A 25,682-nucleotide genomic window follows, 5' to 3' on the forward strand; every position below is an offset into this window, starting at 1 on the left:
AGAGGTGCTTGTCGGTTTTCTAGTGCATGGGAGAAGAAGATCTTCAATGTTAGCTACGATGGTTCGGCCCATATTGAAGACGTTATAAGCTAAACTCTCATTCCCACTCTGCCATGATCTGAACAATAGGCAAACACACACACACATACACACAAGATACAAACATAGCATACTCAAGAAGCCACACATCTATCTATCTATCTTTAATCTATCTATCAATCATTAATCTACCCATCTATCTATCTATCTTTAAACTCTCTATCATTCTTCTTTAGTCTATCTATCTAGCTCCGAACGACAGCACTACCACGTTAGTTTTTCTGGTGTTTCCTCGTAGACAGGTGTACGTGACAAGAGCGACCGACTATAGATGGTATCTGACACAAATATCTATATCCATACTCAAACATATATGTGCCTACACACCTACACGTCTGTCTCCATACACATTCACACGCATACATACACACCTATGCATCCTCTAATACTAATGATGATTCAAACTACTCCCTCACCCCCCCTATCCCCTGCAACTAGCCGTCCTAGCACTAGCAATACTAGCCGTCGTCCCTAGTCATCGTAGTCGTACTAGCAGTAGTAGTGGTGATGGTGGTAGTGTTTGGAGACAGTAGAATGATGTATGCAGCAAACATTCCACATGTAGACGTTCCCTCCTTCATGACTTCTTCTATTCCTTCCACTACTACAATGCTAACTACCTGGACTTCTATACAGCAATCAAGGGCATATGTATCATGTGCAACCCCATGTGTATACCTAAACATCCACCCGTGTACATATCTCTCTCTCTCTACCTACACGGCGATAAACATTTGAATAATCCCCTCCCCCCCTCCTGGGAAGACGATCCTAGGAAGTTAAAGAGTGGGCTTACATGTGAGGAATTACCATGCCTGAATCGAGGAGTGAAGTGACCTCAACCAACCGAGGTAAAGCATAGATATGTATAGCACTGTCATATGTCGCTACAGCTAGGCGACTTCCATCTCCACTTATTCTCATCGACGTCGGGGGATAGCTGAGGCAGGAAGAAAGAGAGAAAGAAAGAACACACATTCTCATATCACATGATGAAGACACTTATGAAGAAAACTCAGTCAGGAATGAGGTAAACAGTGGTGGTCATTCCTTCAGCTCATATGGATACGTACATCATAGACAAACACAATAACATACACAAACATATATATATATAGATATATATATATATATAGATATATATGAATCACATGCTTCATATACATGCATACACAAAGCACACATAGATCCCCACATCTATACGGACATGATGAGAACGAAGAGATGAAGACAGAGATATATAGAGCCATAGAGTGAATATAGATGATAGATATATAGAGACAGACAGACAAATAGATTCTACTACCTATCTCTCTGAGATATCGACACTTCATCATGCCCATGCTTCTTGTGACAGTTCCTATCTACATTTCCTCCACAGCAGGGGCAGTCTGTATGGACGAGAGGAAGCTATCCCACACATAACCCTCGTTGTCGCATGTGCTTGTTGCTGTTGTCTAAAGAGCAGGAAGATTGGGTAGGTGTCTCTACAGAAAACTCCTCGATACACCCCTAGAAACGGAAACCAGACAGCCTGACAATCCCCGCCACTCCAAACAGTCTATCGTCTGTACATACACAGAAGATATAAACAGAACTAACACGGTCTAGTGCCACCAACTTCAAAATGATCGAAGAATACTCTTAGGCTACACATTCCTAAACCGACTTCACCTATGGCTAAGACGCAATTCATCTTGTACTTCCTCAACTGTTGGTATGCGACATGAATGACACAATTCCGAGCACTCTCTGACAACCAAGAGGGAGAGGAGAAGATCGCCTCCGTATTCTCTCTCTCTCTCTCTCTTTGAATCTAGAGAGAAAATTCTTTCTGCTCCACAAGAATAAGCGGCAGCAGCAGCAAACAGAAGACTCTTCTCTTCATGATCACTACCACAGTCATCCTCTCCTTCTTTGTTGTCGCCCTTACCTATACACCAGACTTTTAACGGGTTCCCTTGTCGACTTCATGACGTCCCACATGAGTAACTGACGATCCATAGCAACCCTACCGACATAGAGAATCATACACAACGCCGTCACGACTTGCGACAAAAAGAACGATACACACATAAGTGTTTCCTTCTTTCTCACTCTTTCTTTCTTTCTCACTCTTTCTGTTATCCCTTGGGTTGTTTCTCTTATTATTTCACTTGGAGAATTCTTCACCTGCTTGATAATATAGCGGGACTGCATGCAAACGTTTGTTCTACGATACGCAGTCAGATGGAGAGATAGATACACTCATTGATAGGATGAAGGGTATCTCTATGAGTTGAGTAGAGATCTATAGAGATATCGATGTAAGGCTCTAGATGACAACACACTGTACTTTCTTCGATAAACGGTTCGGGTCGATACAAAGGCGTTCATGAATGGAGATCTACATGTAGAGGAAGCATGAGAGATGTAAGACTGAAGATGAAAGAAACAAAAGAGAAACTTCTGTACGTGTTGTTTAACAAGTCATTGGTCTCCGTCCCCCATTCATCTATCTTCGATCTTTCTATCTATCTATCTTCAATCTATCTATCTAGTCGGAAGGATTGGAGGAGTCCGTACAGGTTCAGACATATTCATACATACGGGCATGCGATATTTATCTATCTATCTATCTTTAATCTATCTATCTATCTATGAGGAAACACACTGTGACTGCGAAGCCGGTGAAGAAGAACACGGAGGTCAGGAGATGCCTGTTTGACAGGGGAGAGAGATACTACTCCAAATCAGGTTTCCATGAAAGATAGATAGATAGATAGATGACAGATGAGAAGATGAGGAGGAGAATGTTGTATTGTCGTCTCTTGTCTTTAGTTCTTACGTGATGAGGAAGCATTCATCATCGTCCGGTCCTCCATCCCGCCATTCAGCTTTAATGACAGGCTCGAGGTGTACAGACAGCTCAATAAGGCGTCCCTGAGGATCGTCACGTCGCCATAGCTGAGAATGCATCCCAACAGCAATGCTTAAGGAAACACCGAATAGGAGAAAGCGATGCTTAGATTTCCTCTCAATCCCCGCAACATGTACAAAATGACCCATCACCATACACCACACTACACAGAAGGCGAAAAGACGGCCTGCCTCTTTTCTTCACTTCCGATGTGCTTCAAAACAGACAGGCCTGCAAAGAAGCACATCGGCAGAGTGACGTCTCTTTGCAAACACCTTGAATGATGCCGTGCTGACACATCCCACGAAACGAAGATCTATCAGCGCCATACGTACGTACACCCCCCTGGGTAAGCCCTCGAAAGCTCTCTCTCTCTCTCTCTGGGTCGAGAACTGCTTCTCGAGGATGGAGCGACGGTGCCTGTGGCGAAACGGTTGTGCGGCTGAGACAGATAATGAATGAAAGCATGCGAATGACTTCTTCTTTTTTCTCTCTCTCTCTTTGCGATTCTAGAGCAGTTGTCTATTTCCTTTACTGCACATCTTCTCTTACCTTGACAACAGAAGAAGAATCGACGATAGCTAGATACTGTCCTTCCTTATTCCAGCGAAGAGATGCGACTTCTGCCTCACATGGCGCAGAAGATGACGGTGACGACCCTGCATCCCCGGAAGATGCTGAAGAAGAAAAAGAAGAAGAAGACGTAGTTCCATTGTGACTCTGACAACGCGCCTTCTCTCGTTCTTTTGCTTCTTGATGTTGTTGTTGTTCTTCTTCTTCTTCGTCTCCTCCTCCTCCTTCACCTTCTCTTTGTGCTTGCTGGTCTTTATCGTGATGACTACGACCACCGTTATGCTGAGCTCTATGAGAGTTTCCAAGAGTCGGTGAAGTTGCCCTTCGGAGAGATGCTAAGACATCAGCAGAAGGAAAGAGGGGTAAGGAAGAGGCGTCTTCGCTTCCTTTCTCTCCGGAGGCCCCTCTTGAAGAGGATGAGAGCTTGTCTTCTTCTCTCTTGACAGGGGGAAGCGAAGAAGATGAAGAAGACGAAGAAGAGAAAGAGAGAGAAAGAGAAGATGAGAAAGCGGAGAAAGGTAGTGAAGAAGACCCGAGAGGAAGTGTATAAACAACCTGATTCGTGAAATCCGTTATTACAATACATCCATCAATAGAACCGCTAGCCAGGAGAGAATCGCCACACCAGTCCACGTCAATCACTCCTCCTGCAAGACAAAGCACGAAACGCAAAAGCCTTCAAGGAGCAGGAGGCAGAGAGACTGAAGACATAGATGAAGATAAGAAGAAACAAGGTCATCGAGAACCATGAATTAGAGAAACGAGAGGGCCTCTCAAAACAACACAAGACACAGAGAAAGAGAGCAGAAGAGAGATACAGATCTCTTATACAGCAGTAGCACCAAATTGGAGAGAAGGAACACAGACTTTCTTAAGAGAGAAAACAGAAGAAGAAGGCGGCCCCTTCAATCTTGCGAAGGTCTGAACCCCACAATACTGGAAGCTGGAGAGAGAGAAAAAAGACGTCAGGCAAAGCATATTTATCTATATACCTACCTATCTTAGGGAATCGATCGTTCCTCGATGGAGAGCTATCTATCTGTCTATCTATCCACCCGTCTTGGAGCTATGTATCTATCCCGCAAATCACATGTAGAAGCATAGCCGTTAAAATCTGCTCTTTTCCTGTATAGCAGGATGCTCATTTAAGAGGAGATCTGTTTATTCACTCTTGAGTCGTGGTGTATGTACAGACAGACATAGTGATCTTGACTTAAACCTAACGGCGTGTATATGAATATGTATGTGGAAGTATGCCCGAACACGTCCCCTGCATGTCTGGATACGCCTCACTCCAACTCTGCCTACTACTACTACTGCGGCTATAATGGGAGTTCATAATGTCGGGCTATCTATCTGTCTATCTATCAGATCTGTCAATCTATCTATCCATCTATGATCTATCTCTCTCCGCCTATGCACGTACCGTTTTTTTCTCTGTTAGGGATTAATATACGTGAGAGATAGGAGATAGACGTGTAGTGGCTTGAGAAAGAAAGCGACGTGTTTTGGTGCGAAAAGAAGTACTACCGCGTCACTCCTCCCTTCAGCTAACTGAGAAAAGTCACAACATGTGATGTAAAGGAGGCAACGTCTCCTTCTTTCTCTGTACCTCGATGTTTGTATGCATGTATCTTATCGAAATCGAAGACATATGACGACTGAACTTTTCTATCTTTGTCTATTTGATTTGCTTGAACTCCACACTTCTTCTTCTCTTCTCCTCCTCCTCCTCCTGCTCCCCCCTTTCCTCCTACTGCCTCAGCAGCGGCACCACCAGGCAGAGTTGAACTACTCCGAAAACAACTAGCTGACGAGGAGGAAGAAAAAGAAGAGAGAGTCCCCTCATCTTTCTTTGCCGTTCTTTTATGAACTCCTTCTTCACCACTAGGAGATCTGATGGCACTTGTATCACTATCATGACGACGATCATCTTTGTCTGTATTCTCTCTTTTTCTCCCCCCATCTGATGAGAGGTCTTCTCCATCTCTCTCTCCTACTTCTTCTCCTTCCTTCCCTCGACGTAGAGGGCTTCTTCTCTTTCTTATCTCCCATATAACCACCGTCCCATCCGCGGCCGCAGCCGCCAGGTATCTCCCTCCAAGAGAGAAGCTCATACAAATGACTGACGTCCGGCTTACAGAAAGACAAGCTAAGAAAGAAGTTGAGGAGGTTGGAGAGGCCGTATGTTTGGAGCCATGGGAGCGACTCTGGGTATCATGAGGACTTGCAGCTTCATAGGGATTCCAAATACACACATGCCCCGATTCATATCCTGTTGCTAAAAGCTCGCCGTCATTCTATGCAATGGAGAGAAAAAGAAAGGAGACAGAGAAAAAGGAAGGAAGGAAAAAAGGGGGAGACAAAGAAGGAAAGAAAGAAAGATGGTGAGGGAAAGAAGAGAAGAAAAGGAAGAGAAGAATGCAAATATCACGGTGTATAGACACACTGCATGAGTAGATACTCAAGAATAGAGGGAGATCACCCCTCTACCCCTACACTGTATGGGCTTCCGGATCTGTCTATGGATACAGCATATGTATGTAAACACACAGAGAAGGAAGACATAGAGGCTTCACATGTACACAAAGAAAAAACATACAGACGCAAAAAAGGCAAGAGGACGTTTTGTCCCTGTACGTACACCTGAGACAAACGAGACCGCTCTTACACACCCCGCTTTGAAGGCCCCTAGAGAAGGTCTGAAAATCTGACGCCGCAGGCACGTCACAGCACGCGGTTCTATCTATCTTATACATATGGAAGTCCAGTAGATAGAGGGGGAAGGGATGGACTTAGACACGGTGACGGCGTCCATCAAGTTAATGAAGGAGTATCGACAGACAGCGCACGAGAAACTTCGAGCGTCTCCTAGAGATGAGAAAAGATTGACCGCTATTATTGCTGCTGACAAGCCGAGAGGGCGGCGAGAGTACATAGTTGGTTAGCTCGCTAGTCACCTTTCATGCGATGAAAAAGAAGAGGGATTGTCGAGAAAAGACAAGCAGCTCTGATCCACGTTATCTCCGGAAGTATCGAGAACTCTGCTTACCCTGTCCTTATAAAGAAACGTATCTAATTGTCTCTCTCTCTCTCTATATAGATATATATATGTACATAGAAGACAGCACATGAATGGATGAAGACGTAAAAGGAGGGTTGTCCCTATATTCGGTGTCTACTGCGGTTGCTATAGAGATATATAGAAGATATATATGGATATGTATCTATGTATCTGTACACATGGGTAGAAAGGATGCATGTGTTTATGTAGATACTGGATGTATGGTGTATCCGAACACACCTGATGCCTTCTCAAGAAGTGTCTAGGAGCCTTGGTAGACCCGTGTATCTCAGCGAAGGTTCTATTGTAGAGAAATAGAAAAGCTCTTGACGAGCGGGAGAGTATGCTTGTGCTTTGTGAGTATACACCACGATAATAGACACACAGAGGAACAAGAGTGAGAGAGAATGAACTCCTACATACATAGACAGACACATATATATCCATATATGCATATATACATAGGTACAACATACATTCCTTCATACCTGTACATGTATACATGCATCCATTCATGAAACACCCATGCCTACATGCATATTCATCCTTCCATACAAGCTGATACCTACATATTCATATTCATACCTCCATACATACACAGAAACATCATACATACATTCATGGATACATACGCAACGGACAGTATTATAGGTGAGTACATGAAATCGCCGGCGAAGACTACATTAATAGAGAAACGCATGCAAGCAGTATGTGTACGTTTGATACATGGTAGACATCGAGACATACAGCCATACCTTCCAGTGGGCCGAAGATCCAGGATTAACACCATCCTGCGTTCGAGGTCCAGCTAGCTCTCTGACAGGTGACAAGACACCCGGACCATCGACGCGCTGAGAGGGCAATCGATACAACCACGGGCTCCCTGCTGCAAAACTGCAAACAGAAGAACGGGGAAGAAAAGATAAGTGAAGAGAAAAAAAGGACAGAAGAAAAGAGAAAGAAGAAAGAACCACATGAGCAGAAACAACAACGAAAAGGGGGACGAACCTGCTATCATCGGTGTATCTGTCTACTGAAGCCACCGACCTGAGGTCTTCAAGAGGGCTGATCGAAAGAAAGCGGTCGACTTCCCCATTGTCATCCATTTATATGCAAAGACACCAGGGAAGACTGCTGTGATATAACATCGAGGTTCTTTTGTGAGGAGGGCGTATCTGTCGTTACATACCGCTATCGACCGACATACATCGCCATGGACATCTACCTATCTATGTCTTTACAAGTGAAAAAGCATTCAAGATTCGATCAGCGGTTTGTAGACCGACAAAGAAAAAGAGAGAGTAGATAAAGGTAGACAGCCTACAGATAGAAGATAGCTGCATTAGAGACAGCAGACTGAAGAGAGATGAATAGATAGACTGGACCATTGTTCTGAAGACAGGTGATCCGATCATCTCTAGACCTGTATGTACCTGTCTATCTATCTATCTATCTGTCGATATGGATAGAGCTCGCGGCAAGGAGAGATTGAGAAAGAGAGATAAGCTCTTTTTTTGTTTCTTTCGGCTTACTTGGTGATGAGAAGCTGAGTATCTACGGGACTCCACTCTGATAGAGCCCCAGCCTCTGTGACTTCCTGAGGTATAGCTATCAATCTCAAGTAATTCTTCAGACGAACTTTTTCTTCTCCACTGCCTACATCTCCTGTAGCCATCTGATTGGTTCCTGATGGAAGATGACGACGAGGAATGACGAGAATCTCTTCTTCAAACTCCTCCTCTCCCGGGCGACTCATCAAGGGTGAATAGACACCTTCACCGCTTGGCATCTCGCCTTCCTGTTGTCCTTGTGGTTGCTCTCGTTCCGTCCCCTTGTCTCCTTCTTCTTCTTCTTCAGCTGACGCATTGCCACCACCCCTGAAACCTCCTATCCCTATAGAAGACGGGGATGAAGATGGCTGAGAAGTTGGCTCAGTCGAGTTGTGACTATAGCTATTCTCTGTACTCCTACTCGTGCCAGACGATGATGATGATGATAAGGTAGTGTGAGGAAGATGACTGTTAGGATGACTAGGACCTCCTCCCCCTGAAGAAGAAGAAGAACCTGACGGATCGGTTGGACCTGCTGAAGATGAAGCGGATGGATCACCTGTTCCTGTCCCGGCTCCTCCCGACCGATAGTTGAGTCTCTAAATAAGAATCCCGCATACACACAATGTCAATAAACATATAGAGGGGAGGAGAGACGAGTGTAAGAACGACAAAGAGGGAAGGGAAGGGAATGAAAGAGAAAAAGAGATGTCCTCTGTTTTCCTTCTATCGACGTGAAGAGAGAGACCGACAAACCAGCATCCCCCGCGATTGCGTTGCTGACACCCGTGAAAACGGCAGGGGTAAAGCCCAGGCATCGACATAGGCAGATGTCTATGTGTTTAAGGGTATTCTGTATAGACATAATAGTCATCCCATCCATACAAGGAAAGATACATCTGCATAGATCAACATGAGGAAGAAAGAAAGACGATAGTGAAAAGGACATCCACGGATCACTTCTTCTTTCAGGAGGGTTGATTAGTATCCTCTACATGTCGTCATCTGCACGTCGTGAGTGAACTGGCAGTGTTTCGTTTCTTTTGCTTCAACTGGAAAAGAATAACGAAGATCTCACACGTGGTGACCCCCAATATAAGCCGAACCTAGAAATCGTTCTATACAAAAAGAGCGGCCAAATACATCCTTCCTTTGTAGTTGTGAAGAACAACGGCCAGCCATTTCGACAGGAATGTAAGACTCATTCGCTTCTATCCCCTCCTGCTGAGTCTAGCCGAGTCAAGGTGGAAGTTCCATGTGTTGATGGAAAAGACTCGAAAGACTGAGGAAGTAAGCTATTTACCCTCGTGGAAGGCATGATCCTAAGTGGTCTGTATATCTATGAATCCTCCACATAGCACCCGGCCTGCATGCAGGGGAACTACGACAAACAGGAATATATACCTATCCAGCCATCTATCTGCCTATCTTTCTTCAACCTCTCTACCTATCTCTCTACAAATGCATCTTCCCTTTCTCTCCGGGAGATGTTGTGCGTACATACATGACAAGAAACAAGTACATAAACTCAAGCATCCTTCCTGTATCCTCGACATAGGAGTTGTTCATCTACACACAGGACCCCCCCCCCTCATCATTCTGCCGTCATGTGTATCGACACACACACCAGAGGACACCTGATAGAGATAAGTAGAAAGATCAAGTCATAAGACGTTGAGAGGTTCTTCCTACCACTCTTTTCTTTCCTTTATGACTCCCACTGCCGCCACCCCCTCGCGATGAAGACGACGGATGATGATGGTACCCCCCTGGACCTCCTCCTCCTCCGGCAACTAACATTCTTTTCGTGCCTCCTCTTATCATATGACTGGTGCTTCCTATCCCTCCTGCATGACTTGACTCATCTGGAATTGAAGAAGAAGCTAGATCTTCTCGAACTTCTCCTGATGGACCTAACTGACTATGTTGATGCTGAAGACCACCTCTATTTCCTCCTCCCCCCGCTGTAGTAGCAGTAGTAGGCGTGGCGGCGCTCTGGTGCCATAGATGATCATCTGAGTTAGACGAAGAAGAAGACGTCGTACTATGAGAAGGAAGATGACTGCTTCCCCCTGTTCTTCCCAGTGGAAGACTCTGAGAAGGAGGGTGCTGGTCAGAAGATGAGGAGTGAATGTTGATCAATTGTGTACTGAAGCTGACACCTGAAGAAGAAGAAGAAGGGGGGGAGAACGACAGATTCGAGGAAGAGCTCAGTCCCCCTGCATAGGAGGAAGAAGAGGCGGCAGCGGCGGCGGCGGCTTCATCGCCTGAGCCTTCTCTCCTTCTATACCAACATTCATGACGTTTGAAGAAAGAGAACGTCTCTTCGCATGGAATGGCTTTACCTGTTTCATCTTCCGTATGATACTCAATGTAGATGAAGAGAAGAGCTTTCTGGAGAAGGGTGACTAGAGCATTAGGAGGAAGTTTCTCCGCGTGAGCCACATGAAAAGGATTCTTCGGAATGGAAGCTTCGGTAGAGAAAGAAAAAGCTGAATGGAGAAAACCATTCTCTAACAAATACCTGTGAATCAAAAGATTCACTTCATCCGAAGATAAGTGTATCCTCATCTTTCTTATGAAAAAGTCCCTTCTCTCTTCTCTGCCTTCCTCTTCTTCGATCTCTTCCTTTCTTTCTCTGTCCTTTCAGAGGAACAATAAGAAAAGAAAGAAGAAAAGGACGTTAACCAAGAAAGAGAGATAGACGGGTAGATTGATAAAGAAGGAAGAAGTGTAAAGGAGAAAAAAGGAACCCGGTACCATATGGAGATAGACTGGGGATGCGTTCATAGCCATCTATCACCTATGTCGGGGATCTTAGGTCTAGTGTGATGCAAGAAAACTTTTGAAGCGTAGAAAGGAGACCGTAGAGACAGGAAGCAAGTCGCCCTGCTGTTCAGATGAGAGGAGACGAGACTGCTTATGGCTTCGAAAAGAAAAGAGAGAAAGATGATATGTGTGAGAGAAACCAATGAAGAACGTCGTCACCATCTTCCTCCTTCATAAGAAGCACGCCCAACTCTGATTTGACGGGAATGTGAGGTGTACGTGCAGTGGAAGGACCTGACGAGGATGTATACAGAAGAAGATAGACATAGCCCGCTATGTACTGGTCCGTGCCTGAAGAAGCAACCCTTTGTCACTAACTGAGGACGTCAAAAGAAAGACAGAGAGGGGACATCTGTATAGATATACGAAAGGTTAAAGAAGAAAACGCCGCCACTGAGTTAGAGAGGATGAAAAGATACACACACAAAGAGAGAAGGCCGCCGAAATAGATAGTAGAGATATAGATAGATAATACAAAGGCGGAAGGTTCCTAAAGAAGAAAAAAGCAACTAAATTTCATGGCCAGACACTTCAGAGACAAGAAGAAGAAGAGATCTCCTACATGGCCCTAGAGTTCCTCCCTAATCTATTATGCTATTCATTCCTCACACGATGAAGACTAGGGTGTCTATGAAGGAAGAGACTGCGCCAGCAAGCAGGGGGTAGGACTCTTCTCTCTTCTGCTTCTGGAGACGGCGGGGCTGGAGAGCTTCTGATTGGCTAAGATAAGGACCGGACCCAGGTAAGGAAAACAACGTGTAGAGAAACACCGTCCTGACTAGAGAGAGAAAGACAGAGAAAAAGGGTTACATGATGATTTAGAGTGGACAAGGAATCACAAGAGACACGGGCGGGAGGGACGGCAAAGAGGATTGATAGAAGGAATATTCTGTGCGGGCCCGGTTCTGACTGAGGAGATGGAGAGAGACGAGATGACTAAGATGAGAAAGACTGCCCGAAGGAAATCATCGCACTTGCATGCGAAAGACGAAAGAGTTCTTCATTAGCTTAGACGTTCTTTCTACAAACTCAAGAGAAGAAGGGAAACAGAGAAGCTCGAGGAAAGAAAGAAAACGTCCGTCCGCGTCATCGTGATCGGCGGCTCTGGAGTGTCATCGACACCCCTACCTCTCTGGCTTAGCAGGGAGAAGTGAGAGGAGCAAAGATTCTCGATAGATTCATTTTCCCCTGTGGCGAATCAGCAGCAAGAAAGACAGGAAAGAGACGAAGTAGAAAGAAAGACATGAAATAGGATGAAGATACCAGGAAGCCAAGACAACGGAAGGCACGGGACAAATTCGAAACAGAATCCGCAACCTGAAGAGGTTGACGTGGCTGTATGGAGACGGAGAAGCTTCAGGAGAAAAGGTGGTTCACCAAAGAAAAGAGAAGCATTCTCTTTTCTTATCCATTACGAACAGATAGACAAGGAAAGAAGTGAGGCTCACTGAGATCGTCCTTGGCGATACAGTAAGACGCCTGGAGCGGTTAGCACAAAAAGACACGCGATCAAACGAGATGTGTCTAACTTGAGCTACTAAAACCGATGAAGAAGCATGAAAGGGGGGAAAGAAGTCCCAAGTTTTCGTCGTTGTCGCATAGTAAAAAGAACAAGGCCAAACGAATTGCATGCACTGGGGAGATGTTGATGTAGGCTGATGGGAGCAGACCAAGCAAGACCCTCCTCGTGGGGTCGGAGGTAGGGAAACGGAAAAGGGTAATAACGAGAAAACCCTCACTCACGACTGGAGAAGTTGTGAATCTTCTTCTTCCTTCAGAGAGATGAACGAGAAATTACAAACTCACGCAAGGAACACGGGAAGGCTGCATAAGACGGGAACCCCCCGCAGGAGGCGGGTTTGAAAAGAACCGAAGTCCCGTTTTCGGCGGCTGCTGCAGAGACGTGTCATTGGGTGACCGGCAGAGGATGTGAACGAAAGGAAATGTCAGCCACAAGGGAAAAGAAAGGGCGACATTTTCGCGGAGTTTAAGGCGCAGACATAGTATAGAAGAGCAGGGTCTGTCCCTTCGACAGAAAACAAGAGAACTTGAGAGACCAAGATGCATCCGATAAGAAAGCGATCCAGAGCACCCTCGAAAGAGCTCTTCGCTTGCTGCAGACCGCCGCACACGGCAGGAACAAGGAAACGTTTCCCCTTTTTAGATATACATGGGCGACGTCTCTTCCCTAGAAGAACCGACCCGGCATGTTTCGATCGATAAAGTTGTTAATTGGGGAGAAAAACTTGACAATTTCAAGATGGAGAAGAGACTACGGAGGAGAAAAGAGGCCCATCCGGCTTCGCAGAAGTAGAAAAGAAAGCAAGGAGAAGTAGAACCAAGACCGATTTTTTCTTGCGCTCTTAGTCCTTCTGTCGGATGCTTCCTTCCTAGCTGAATTCGCTCCCCCCAACGGCAAAGTCCACCACCACCTCACTGCATGTAAAGGATGAATGACAGAAGCGCAGAGACGACGGACGGGGCTTTTCTCCCTGGGCCCAACACCAGCAGTCTGAGGCGGGTACTACGCTATAGCATACGACATCCCAGGAAGGGCCGGAGGGCCGCTGTGGCTCTCCCAGTGCGTCTTTTCGCATCTGCTGCGATGAGGGTCCGGACGGAAAGAAGCAGCATGTACCAAAGAGTACGGTACCGCTAGATAAGAACCACCACACCGGCTTATTGAAAAAGAACCAGGTGCTTATGCACGAGGAATTTTGCTAGTAAGGACGAGCGCCGGTACAAGAGCAATGCCAAGTGTATGTACACCGGAGAGGGTTGTGGTGACACGGTCGATAGTGGCGTACAACAAGGGAAGAACGAGGGGGTCTCTCCGTTTGGGACCGGAACGAAAGATGTTTGAACGTGACAAGGAAGTCTTGACTGTCTTCCTCTGTTTATCTCTGTTTACTTGTTTGTGTTTGTTTTCTTTTTGAGGTGTCTTCTGGAGAAGATCGGCTTCCTTTGGAATCTCACGGTAAGTTAGCCTACTAGTACTGTGGCTATAAATCAGGCGATCTCCCCACATCAACTCCCCCGTATTACTCAAGAACAAGGCTGTCCTCTTTGTGTTTTCTCATATGTTTTTGCACCCTCTAGATCTCTAGTTAGCAATGCAAACTTGCCTCTCCCTTCTTCTCAAGTCACACGTTTGTATGGCGGACTTCGCATCCCCGCTCTACTTCTTTGCGATGTGTCGCTGCGGTCGTCTGCGCCACCGTGATTCATCCAACAGAGAGGCCCTGTGTGATCGCGTGATGCTTGGCTGGGCTCTCTACAACGCCCAAGTTCTCCAACTCTCCTTTCTCTCCATTCGTTGTTATGTTTGATCTATCTCTCTCCAGTTCTCTGTCCTTGGACTACCAAAAGTCACTCACTTTTCATCTTGTCCCCTGCGGGGGCGGGTGTGTATAGGGTAGGCAGCCTATCTTGGCTTTCAGCGAGGAGTCACGCGAGGCTAGGACGTTGATCACGTTCTCGGTTTCTCTGTTTCTCGGCGAGTGTAGCTCTATTGTCTTCCCCACTCGTACTCCCTCGTTGTGATCTCTCCTGCTTGGAGGCCCCCTGTCTAATAGTGGGAAGATAAAGTTCGGGGCGACNNCTTATGACTCAAACCATATATACATCGTGAGATCCTGCCGTTTGTAGCATTCGCGTCCTTATCAAGAATATAAGGAAATCTCCAGGCAAAACCAGTGTTCATGACCTCCACCCCGGTTTCTTTCTTGCGTTTGCATGCACTCGCTGCTCAAGAATGGAGCCGAGGGGCGGCTCGAGACGGCACGTGTGTAGTGACAGGTTGGACATTTCTGGAGTCCTTGCTACGTATGTGCAATCGTCCTCACTGTCTTTTTACGAGCTATTCTCCCGGCTCTCCATCGGACCAATCTCCACCCACTTCCGTGTCCCGCTATGGTTCCCCTTCACTTCCCCTTTCTGGTAGTCTACCGGAGTTCCCTTTTTGTGTTGCGTGTCCTTGCCTTTTCAGGTCGATTCCTTCTCTCTTTTCCTCGTCTGCTTCTTGGTGTGTGGTCGTCGGCTTCATCAACAATGGCAACAGCACGTCCGATTGTATCTGTTTATAAGCCGGAGGATGGGACCGTTTCCGGGAGCTCCTTGCTCCCCTCGGTCTTCCTCNNTTCCTCTCCCCCCTCCGTCCTGACTTGGTTCGATTCGTCCATACCAACATGGCGAAGAATCGACGTCAGCCGTACGCTGTAGCTCCAAACGCGGGGTACCAGACAAGCGCCGAGTCGTGGGGGACAGGCCGTGCTGTTGCTCGTATTCCTCGTGTCCCAGGTGGAGGTACCCATCGTGCCGGACAGGCAGCCTTCGGCAACATGTGCCGGGGAGGTGGCATGTTTAACCCGAACAAGACATGGAGAAGATGGCATAGAAAGGTGAATGTGACTCAGAAGAGACATGCAGTCGCTTCAGCTGTTGCAGCTACGGGATTACCAGCTCTGGTGATGGCGCGTGGACACCGTATTGACGAAGTTCCTGAGTTGCCTCTTGTCGTGAGCGAGAAGATTGAGAAGATCACCAAGACACGTGAAGCTCTGCAGATCTTGAAGACTTTCGGATGTGGAGCTGAACTGGAGAGACTCCGTTTAGCCGCAAAGAAATTGAGAGCAGGCAAAGGAAAGATGCGTGGACGTCGACACCATCTACGTAGAGGCCCACTCGTCATCTATGAAGATGATAGTGGCATTACAAGAGCTTTCCGGAATCTCCCTGGTGTTGAACTCTGTCATGTAGATAGACTGAATCTCTTGCAGTTAGCTCCAGGTGGAACTCTAGGCCGTCTTTGCTTATGGACAGCTCCTGCCTTCAAGCGTCTTCAGAATCTCTTCGGAAGACATACAGGTCATGGTACCTCGGCCCTAAAGAAGGGTTATCATCTCCCTCGTCCTCTTATGACGAACGCGGACCTGAGTCGAATTATCAACTCGGAGGAAATCCAATCTGTCGTGCGTCCAGCCAAGAAACCACCACAGAAGAAGAGAACCCAGAAGAAGAACCTCTTGACCAATCACGCAGTCTTGTGCCGTGTCAACCCGGCCGCATCGAACCTGAAGACGCTTGCTCGTCTCTCTCAGAAGGAAGGAACACGCCAGCGTGAATTGGTCTTGAGAAAGAAGATGGCGACACGCAAGGAACACAAACAACATCGCAAGGCTGCCCATGCCTTCGCTGCGGAAATCCGCAAGGCCTTCTCTGATAAGATGGCCCAGGAACTCGAGGCGGCCGCTCGCAGACGTGCTGAGGAAGCTGGAGCCATTGCTGAAGCTAGCGCTGGAGACGAGTAAAGAGAAGGAAGGACTGGAAACAAGAAAAGGAACCGACAGGAGAGAAGGAGAGATTCATCAAGCGGATAACTTAGTGGAAGAAAGCAAGTCAAAACGGAGAAGAGGGGGAGAAAACAACTTCAATCATATGCCATCTATGAAGGATGTCTCTGCCGGGGTCTTCTTCAGTGTGGTTTGTTTATCTATCGTCTCTCTGTGCATGCAATGAATGCCTAGACTGAATGAATGAACTGTCGGCGTCTAATCAAGTGACAGATGGGACTTTACCTACTGCTACTCGTTAGCGGCTTCTATGCACGTGAGATAGAGCGCTCGCTTCATATCAGGTAGAGAGGTGTGGTGTGGAAGCGACGATACCTCCACGTTGTGCTTCTCTGTCTGTCTCGACGACTTCGAGATAATACGCACAGAGGACACCACATGCAGAATATGGGGTAACATGAAGACCACTGGATTTCTGCCTGCGACTGGCGCTTCGGTAGCAGGAGGGGGGGGAAAGACCACTTTGCCATGGAGTCTCTCGCTTCTCTCCAACGGATAGATCGACGGCATTCATCTGCCATCTAGCAACACGTGGGTAGGTGATCTACACAAACTTTGGATTCCACGTACGAGCCGTCATTCAACCTTGGCTAGGAAGTGCACCACAGATACACATGCATGTATACGTATGTTCTTCTAGGTGGATGGGTGACTGATGGAAAGAAAGCTGTTGAAGGTTCGGCCTCCGCGAGGAGGGACTTTCGTTTGTCGGCTGCACATCTCCAGCCACGTTTGTTCTCAGATTAAAAGAAACATGTCTTAACCGGAGAGAAGAGAAAGTGAACGACGCATGACCTCTCAACACTAAGCAATGAAATCCTATGACGTGACGGATTCGTGAGTGTGTGTAGCCACATCAGTTGTTTCCCCTCTTATTATACCTGAGGGGCGCGGACACCTTCCTAATCGTAGCTTTCAGAAAAGCCAACGACTCTCCCGTTTCATACTACGTAGCCCCTCCGCGTTCGTTTTATCATCATATGAGGGTGCCTTCGTGAGAACGTGAAGAGGAGAAGGAAAGAGAACAGTGAAGTGTCGGCTACGAGACAACACAAGCGCCAGTACTTACAGAGAAGGGGAGGAGAAGTCCTTCATGATGTGGAAGACGTCTCCCCGCTATGGGAGCTATGATGGTGGCTTCTTTCTGATTCTTATCCCTGGCTAGATAGACGAGCCCGGCAACTCCCATGAGCATCTCTAATACATCATACCCACCCCACTATGTATATATGTTTTCGAAAGCCAAGAAAGTAGATGCTGTCTTCTTCATTACGGCGCGAAATCTTCTGTATGGATGAGGAACAACGAACGGAAGAAACAAAAGCCCCGAAAAGAGAATCTTCTTCCTTTAGTTGGAATGATGATCAAGATACGAAGCCAAGTGTGCACGTCAAGAGACCCACACATGCAAGCGCAGAAAGAAATAAAGAGAACAGAGTCAGGAAAGAGAAAAATCCTCGGAGTTCTTGCCATATAAGAGCTGTGACGCTATCGAAATGGACACTTGGGGAGATCAACCTGTCTTTGAAGAACTTTTCCAAGAGCTTTCAAATGGATACGTGTAGTCGTCTTGGTCTCCTCTCTTCTGGTGTTTCTCACTCCTTTCTCAAGCAAAGTATCTTCTTTTCATTCTCTCTTCTCCGCCCTCTCACTCTTCCTGACATAATTTTTACATCAGTCGTAGTCCTCCCCCATAGTTCTTTCTGCCACTCTCGGCTTCATTCTTTTCTAGCTAACGCCTACGCAAATCTCTATTGAAGACCTCGCGACCAAACACAGCAATCCTAAAATTGATTGAGGGGTGATACGAGAAGAAGTAGCACGAAATCGATAAAGATGAAAGAGTACAAGTCATTTTTCTCTTGACTCCTTCATAGAAAAACCTGCGGGCATCTATGAACTGTAGTGAAACGACATCTGGTGTTGTACCTAAGAGAAGCACTACCGATGAAAGAGAGACAGATGGGGAATGATATAACAAAGAAATCAATAGAAGAAAATGCTTGTTAAAGAAGTCCGAAAGACTTCATAAGAATCTCAATACCTATCTGGCCTTGTCGCTTACTAATGTGGCCAGCGCCCAGGCATTCGTCTCCCTTATATATAGCAGCGATCTGTCCTGGTGCTAGGCCGCTATCCGGCGTCGTCAGTTCTACGAATGCTTTCCAACTGCTCTCGCTGCTCTCTTCTTCATCGTCATCCTTTCCATTCCTCTTCCCTTCTCCGTGTTCTAGTCGGGGTCCTCCTTCCTCAGGCGAGATTCTACTTTGAGACTCGCTTGGGGAGATCTCTTTCCCATGGATGTCTCTTGTTCTATAAAAACCCCCGTAGTCGCTACTCTTTCTTGTACTTTCTGAATGGTATGAAGAAGAAGAAGGAGGAAGAAACAGAACTCGTGCTTTTCTATGGATAGCTGTACATACACTGCCTCCTGCATGTCGTACTTGGACATCAAAGACACGAGGACATTCGGCATTGCTCGTGCGTCCGTTTCTTGACGAGATCCATCGTAAGAAAGCATTATCTTCCTCTTCACTTCGGACCAAAGATGATGGATCTTCTTCATCTTCACCAGTTCTCCTGTCTATGTGAGGAGATAAGAGACGGGTGCTAGCAAGCTCCGGTGTGTTTGTACGGGGGCATTTCTGATCTATGGAAGCAATCGACGCTAGGGGAAGAGGCCGTGGAGGTCCATGTATCCAACGGATGTCTTCAATGAGGAGAAATTTCTGTTGTAACGATAAGAGTAAAGCTAAAGTAGCAGCTTGTGATGGACCGAGTGAAAGCACATTGTTTTTCTCAGGTGTATAGACACCTCCCGATGTCGCGGACAAGGCTAAGAGGGTATCGATATCATACTGATAGCCTTCAGCATATTCGATTGCTGCTTTCATTTCTTCTTCACTTACGATAAACAACGTATTTGACGGTGGATGTTTCCCGACGACAATCCAACGTCCTGTCAGACTTCGACGCGTCGGGCCAGAGCCGTAGTGTCTCTTTCCCATTCTATCCAGTGTATGTGAGAATCTTTGGAGAAAACAATCTTTATCAAGACCACCAGATCCTTTTTCACTTTCCTCCTCTCCTTTCATCGTCTCTTTCTCTTCTTCTCGGCGCCACTCAAATTCAGCTTTCTCATGACTCTTCGTAATACCCTGAGGCTGTTGGAGTACCCCTACTGTCACACCGGGTGTTTTCTCTCTTTCCTCGCTAAGAGTTATTTCTCCTTTGTGCTCGTCTTTTTCTTTCCTTCCTTCTTTAGTCTTTTCCCTTTCACTAAGAACCTCACTGGTCTTTTTACCGCTATATCTCTGTTCTTGACCATCTGATGTAGTACTAGGAGGAGGTCGACAATCTCGTTTGTCGTTCTGCTGTTGGAGTGTATGTACACTCGAATCTTGAGAGCCTCCCTTCGTGCTGATGTTTTCATCAAGATATCTCCCTTCCAAAGCTTCATCATCTTCTCCTTGTTTTCTCTTTTCTTGTCGACTTGAAGCCGGTTTTGAACGATAATAGTGTCTACAGCGTTCTTCGCGTCTGGAGTGACTCTGTGCTTGGGGTGGATCGAGATGGCGACAGACATGCTGCTCGCCTTTCCTTAGCCTCTTTACATCAATACAAGGAGTAATCCCTTTCTTCTGTCCTATGGTGTAATTCCACAACCCCGTATGTACACCTACCTGAACGCATGAGGGAAAGTGAAGAACAGCTCCAAGAGATTCTCCTAAATGGTGTTGGAAGAAAGACGACAGAGAAATCTCTCCCAGGAAACAAAGGCCTTGACTATCGGGACGCCTTGCTGTAGGGAGATCAAAGTCCAGTGCCAGCTGTCGCACCTGGGGCAATCCAAAAGAGTTGAAAGACAGGACAGCAAGAGACTTCTTTCTTCGTCTTACAGAATAACAAAAACCAAGAGATGAACAAAAAGAAAATCCGATAACCTAGAGGAAAACACCTCCAATCTCCGCTCGACGAAAACAATACAAAGCACCAACAGCTCCAAACACAGCTAGAGGCCTGCTTCTCTATCTATCTATCTATCTTTAATCTATCTATCTTCAATCGATGGAGGGATACCCTTGGTGTATGACTTTCTTTCTCTCCCTCTCTCGGTATATATATGAAGAACACACCTCCTTCTATACACACACTATAAAGTCTCCTGAAGGGGGTCATCTTTCTCTACATGCATACCTTAGCAGGTGTGCGTGTACGTCGCCTCGGTGAGATCGTAAGAAAAATACCAGAGGAGGCAGCGAAAAAAGTGATAGAAAGAGAGACCCCCGAAGATAGGAGCTGAGGAGAACAACGAATGAGAAGGAATTTATACCTCAAACTTATGAAGATTGCCGACAGGTGTGATGAGCCTTGAAAGCTGCTGAGCTGTCAATCCACTCAAGAAATAAGACTGATCTTTCCTCGGATCTTTTCCTCGAAATAGGCGCCTTCTTCTTCTCGTACTTTCTCTCCCTCCTGGTGGTCTGGGCGCCCTTCCTTCTTCTTCTTCTTCATCCTCTTTTTGTATGTCCCCGTCATCAAGAACGCGAGCGTAATGGCCAGATGCGATGGAAGGAAGATCAAGAAATGCCTGATCTTGACTATCAAGGAGATCTACAAACCTTCCGAACTTCACCCGCTTATTACACCACCAGTCTGGGTTGGGAGTTAAGCCGCTTCTATAACAACAATACAAAAGATTCCAGGGCGTGCTACTGCATGCATGGGCTTGGATGAAAGCGATGTTGCAACAGAAACTGCACACGAATTTCCATCAAGACATACGAATCTGATCTCCTCACTCTTCTTCTCACATATACATACGTATAGATGCACGTATGTGGATAGAGATAGAAAAGCTCATATTTATATATACATAAATATATGTATACGCCCCTTCTATTAGGTGGATACATAGGCGTTTGTGGGCACGCAGTATACACGTGTACAGCTAGGTAGCTAGCTAGCTACTCATATGAGGTAGAACTCCCATGGAGACTCTCGATGCGTACCCCCCTATCCTGACTTATCTACATGCACATAGATGTGTCCACTTGCACAGGTAGGGACGTACATACATTCTTGCAATGTACATCATATACGACGAATCACTACTTTCGCCCATGTACGGGTACCTATAGATGTATGTATACGCATACAGATACATGCGGATCCGTTCGTACACATGGACTGCCGTATAGGCGTATTAGTCCCTAAACCCTCTGTGCTTCTTCTTCATTCTGCTTTTCATGCCGAGACATACAGAGCTGGTGGCTGGTTCAATACGTATAGTGGAAGAAAACACGATATTAGCAAACAACCAGGAGAAGGAGAAGAAAAAGTACACACCTTCACGGACACAAAAAGAAGAAGAGAGACACCAGACCGTATATAAGCCGACCGATGGCTACGCAGTCTATCTACCTACCTTTAATCTATCTATCTACCTTTAATCAATCTACCTTTAAGCATCTATCTTTTATCTATCTATCTCTGCTAATAAGAGGAACGTACTTGGCATCTTTCAACATTTGATGGACAACTCTATCCCAATAAGCTTCTTGAAGAGGAAGGACGTTTAAACGGACATTCAATTGATCACAAACATCTTTAGCCGACTGATAATCCTTCTCCCATACACCACATATTCTTTCTCTACTCCTCGAATGGCGACTCCTATCTTCTACATTCATCATCATAGGTGTCGTTTGTCTTCTCTCCTCTTCTTCTCTCTTATCTCGCGAAACCGAGCAGCAGCTCTCCTGTGTCTTCTTCTCCTCCTCATCGATCGCTTCTACGTTTTCTCCTTCTTCCTTGACGAGTTGTCCTTCGTTTCTTTGGTTGGCTTTCATAGCCACAGGAAAGGGTTGTCCGTCCTTAGACAGAGAGAAAGAAGAAGAAGAGCGGGTGAAGTGTCTTGGCGTTGAGCGGTGTTCTCCTTGTATACGACGAAGGAGAAGAAGCTCCTCAGGTAACCAGATCTTAATGAAGTAGGCACGTACACGATAACCTTGTTCCTGTAAGAGACGGAGAGAGACAGAAGAATCAACCCCTCCGCTTAACAGGACTGCGACTTCTTCTCTCCCATGTCCTTTTGACGGCGTAGATACCCTGGGCAATGGAAATCTAAAACGACGAAGGACAGAGGACCGAGAAACAGATGAACAAGATGAAGAAGGAGAGAAAGACGAAGAGGGAGATGAAAGGATAGAAGAAGAAGATGAAGGATATGTCTTGACGAGAGGAGATGTCGACGACTTCACATGGTGTGATGAAGGAACACCCGATGAAGCATCGGCGTTTCCATCATTTGTGGGCTCATCCACAACTCCTGCTGCTAACCTACATACTGGGTTAGATGGTGTACGTACACCTGAAAGATCAGCAAGCTGTCTGTGAACTTCTCGTTGTATAGACTTGAATACCGGGACAAAACCTATTGGGAGTAACAATCTGCGAATGTCCTCTTGCTTTAGATCTTCTTTATGATCTCTTTCATCTTCTTCGTGTCTTTCGTCTTCCCCTTTCTTCGTTTGTCCACTCCCCTCGCGCTGCCCTCTGTCCGTCCTGATCTGGCCTTTCTCAACTCCTTCCTTCTGTTCCTCTCTTTCTTCAAATCCTTCAGCGAGATCTTCAGCCGAAGAATTTGTTTCCTTATTCTCTCCTTGTTCTTCTTCTTCAACTTCTATTCTGCCTGGTGTTAACATGGAGAGGTCTTGTTTCTCGGTCTTTTTCTCTTCGCTTGAAAGAAAAGGCGCGTTAATGAGGAGAGAAGAGAAGTCTTTCCGTGAAGATAATCCTTTCCCTTTCCATTGCTTTGCTTGACGTACCCAAGGTTCTACGTCTTCAGGAATGGTGATGCTGCTTTTAGGAAAAGATTCGTTAGCGACTGTACGTACACCCGAGATTCGATTGTCTGCTTGAACCTGATGGTGTGATTGCGGAGTGATTCCGGCAGCTTTCAGAACTTCTTTGACCTCTAACTCTAAAACTTCCTCAGCTGAATGCTCCGTATTACTCAAGCCCTCTTGGAGAATATACAGCCAACCACGCAACAAAGCTGAATCTGACCAACTCTTCAGGTGTACATACACCTTGGGTTTCCGTGGTTGCTGAGCTGTCAAACATCTGATATCTTCATCTTCTTCTTCATCTGTCACAGGGGAGAGAAACGATCGTCTAGGCACTTTGTCCAACTCTTCAAAGATCCCCTGTCTTTTCTTCGCTTCTCGATAGTCACGTCCGTCCTCACCTTCTTTTTCTTCTTGTTGACATCTCTCCTCTTGCCTTTCTACTCCATTCAATGGACCACATTCTGTACGGTCGTCTTTTTCTTCTTCTTTCGTCAAATCTTCCTCTTCCTTCTCATCCTCTTTCACACATGAGGAATCCTCTCTCTCTACGGTTGCTTTCTCTTCTTCTTCTCTCTTCTTCTCTTTCTTTTGGTCTTCATCGTGGGCCCTTCTATACGGATACGGTAAGAGCTGTACATTAAGAAGCACAAAAGCAGAACAGCTATCTATACGTTCTATCCACCATGAGGAGTCACAAGAAGAAGAAGAAGAAAGTAACGTCTTTTCATTTCTATTAGACGCAGTCCCTTCCTCTAACGTAGACAAGGTAATAGTGTTTTGACGACCATCCTTTTCATCGCTTCTTTCTATTCTTTCCTCTTTCCTCTGGGAAACCGATGAAGAGAGAGAAGAGAAACCTCTCCCTCTGTCCTCCCCCGGCTTTGGAAGGCGAGACCCATAAGAGAGAAGTAAATCTAAGCATTCTTTAACTGTACGTTGATCTCGTAAAGCTTGTAGAAGACGAAGAAGTCGAGGAGGAAAAGGTTTTCTTTCTGTAGAACTTTCACTCTTCTCATTTACGTGTTGTACTAGATAGTGACCATCTTGTGAAGAAGGCGTAATAGAGGACGTAAGCAGTTGGGTGGAGGCTCTTGTACATTCCTTATAAGAGGGAGGAGTAGGGATCCGATGCCGAGGAAGATGTGGATGAGATAAAAAGACAGTGCCGAAGAAGAACACAGGCCGTGGAGAGAGAGACAGAGAGACTATTCCTTGGGAGATGCTGACGTTCTGAGTCTGGTGTGGTTTGTGGGTCACGAAGGAATGTCGAGGAGGCGAAGAAGAGGAAGAAGAAGTTTTACATGCGATCAAGGGAGACAAGAAGGATGTGAAGAAAGGCTGAAGAGAGATAAAGGGATGAGATATAAAAGAATAAGATTGAGACGGTTTATTCTCAGGAGTTTTCTGTATTATTCTAGAGAATGATGGCAGTTGCCGAGAGGAGGAGCGACGTTTCTCTAGTGTATAGACACCTCCTTTCCGGTTGCTTTCAAAGAAGAAGGAAGGTGACGACAAAACTCTTTTGTGGAGGTGAGAGGGAGAAGAAGATGAAGAAGAGGAAGAGGAACAGGGAGAGAACGAAGCGACGCGAGACACTCGCTTATGAACCCACGAAGGAAAGGATGAAAGAAAGAAAAGATTCTTACACACGCTAGGAGACTGTCTACCACGAAGGGGGTCACTTAGTGAAGGCGTCAGAAACTGGCTGTGCGTCGGAAGCCTACTTTGAGAGAATGAAGACGAAAAAGAGAGGATAGAAGGAGATGACGAAGAAGAAGAGATCAAAGATGAGGAGGTAGTATAGGATGGAGACAAATGACGACGAGAAGAATGAAAGAAAGAAGGAGAAATCAAATTCTGTGATTGTCTTTGTATCTGAACAAAGGGAGTAGAAGGTCGCCGAGGTGTATGTACACCCGAACAATCATGATGAAAAAGTCGCTTAGTCAGTTCAAGACCGATCACAGAGACCGAGAGACTGAGAAGCACGTGGAGAATAACATAAAAAGAAAAAGAAAAAGAGAACCTTCGTACAAACACATAAACCAAGAGAGATAAAAGAACGATAGGAAGCGCAGTGGACTGAAGAACCGCAGCATGCATCGGGGAGAATTTAAAGAAAGAGATTTCTTAACATTCGACAACCTCTCTTTTTCTCTCTTTTTTCTTCAAGACCGAAAGATAGGTCATTGAACCAACATGAAGGAAGAAGTAACTTAGGCTTGTTTTGTCGACAACAAGATGGAAAAGAACATGGGAAACAAGAGCCAAGAAAAAGCCTACACCCAAGGGATTCAGGTGTGTATACACCTGAGAAGTCTTCTTTCGAAAGACCCACTACACCGACAATGTCCAGTGTATCTACACCTCAGATAAGGAGGCAATCAAAGGAGTAACTAGGGACTTCACCGTTTACTTACATAAGGCACGCAGACATACTGAATCTAATGGACTGGGGGTCTG

At 46.0% G+C, this 25,682-nt stretch overlaps 2 protein-coding genes across 2 annotated transcripts; one reads left to right on the top strand and one right to left on the bottom strand.

Annotated features, from left to right (window-relative positions):
• CSUI_006301 (trna methyl transferase) lies at positions 1-25,322 on the bottom strand (the record flags this gene model as incomplete). The annotated part of the gene is made up of 14 exons (XM_068066464.1): positions 1-118; positions 896-1,039; positions 2,033-2,110; positions 2,927-3,045; positions 3,551-4,218; positions 5,184-5,871; positions 7,391-7,529; positions 8,168-8,784; positions 9,878-10,828; positions 11,989-12,035; positions 16,274-16,336; positions 18,431-19,204; positions 20,699-21,044; positions 21,880-25,322. Coding segments are annotated over 2 exons (3,789 nt in total), but the record flags the coding sequence as incomplete, so codon positions are not given.
• CSUI_006302 (ribosomal protein rpl4) lies at positions 13,577-16,527 on the top strand. Its single transcript, XM_068066465.1, has 2 exons — positions 13,577-13,991; positions 15,003-16,527. The coding sequence occupies exon 2, from the start codon at positions 15,202-15,204 to the stop codon at positions 16,321-16,323; it is 1,122 nt and encodes a 373-aa protein (XP_067921562.1). The 5' UTR covers positions 13,577-13,991; positions 15,003-15,201; the 3' UTR covers positions 16,324-16,527.
• Positions 25,323-25,682: the final 360 nt, after the last annotated feature.

This window comes from Cystoisospora suis (assembly GCF_002600585.1).
Source record: "Cystoisospora suis strain Wien I chromosome Unknown contig_3158, whole genome shotgun sequence".
Lineage (NCBI taxonomy): Eukaryota > Apicomplexa > Conoidasida > Eucoccidiorida > Sarcocystidae > Cystoisospora > Cystoisospora suis.

Excerpts from the sequence above, each read along its gene's own strand:
- CSUI_006302 (XM_068066465.1), top strand. The coding sequence starts at position 15,202 with ATGGCGAAGAATCGACGTCAGCCGTACGCTGTAGCTCCAAACGCGGGG.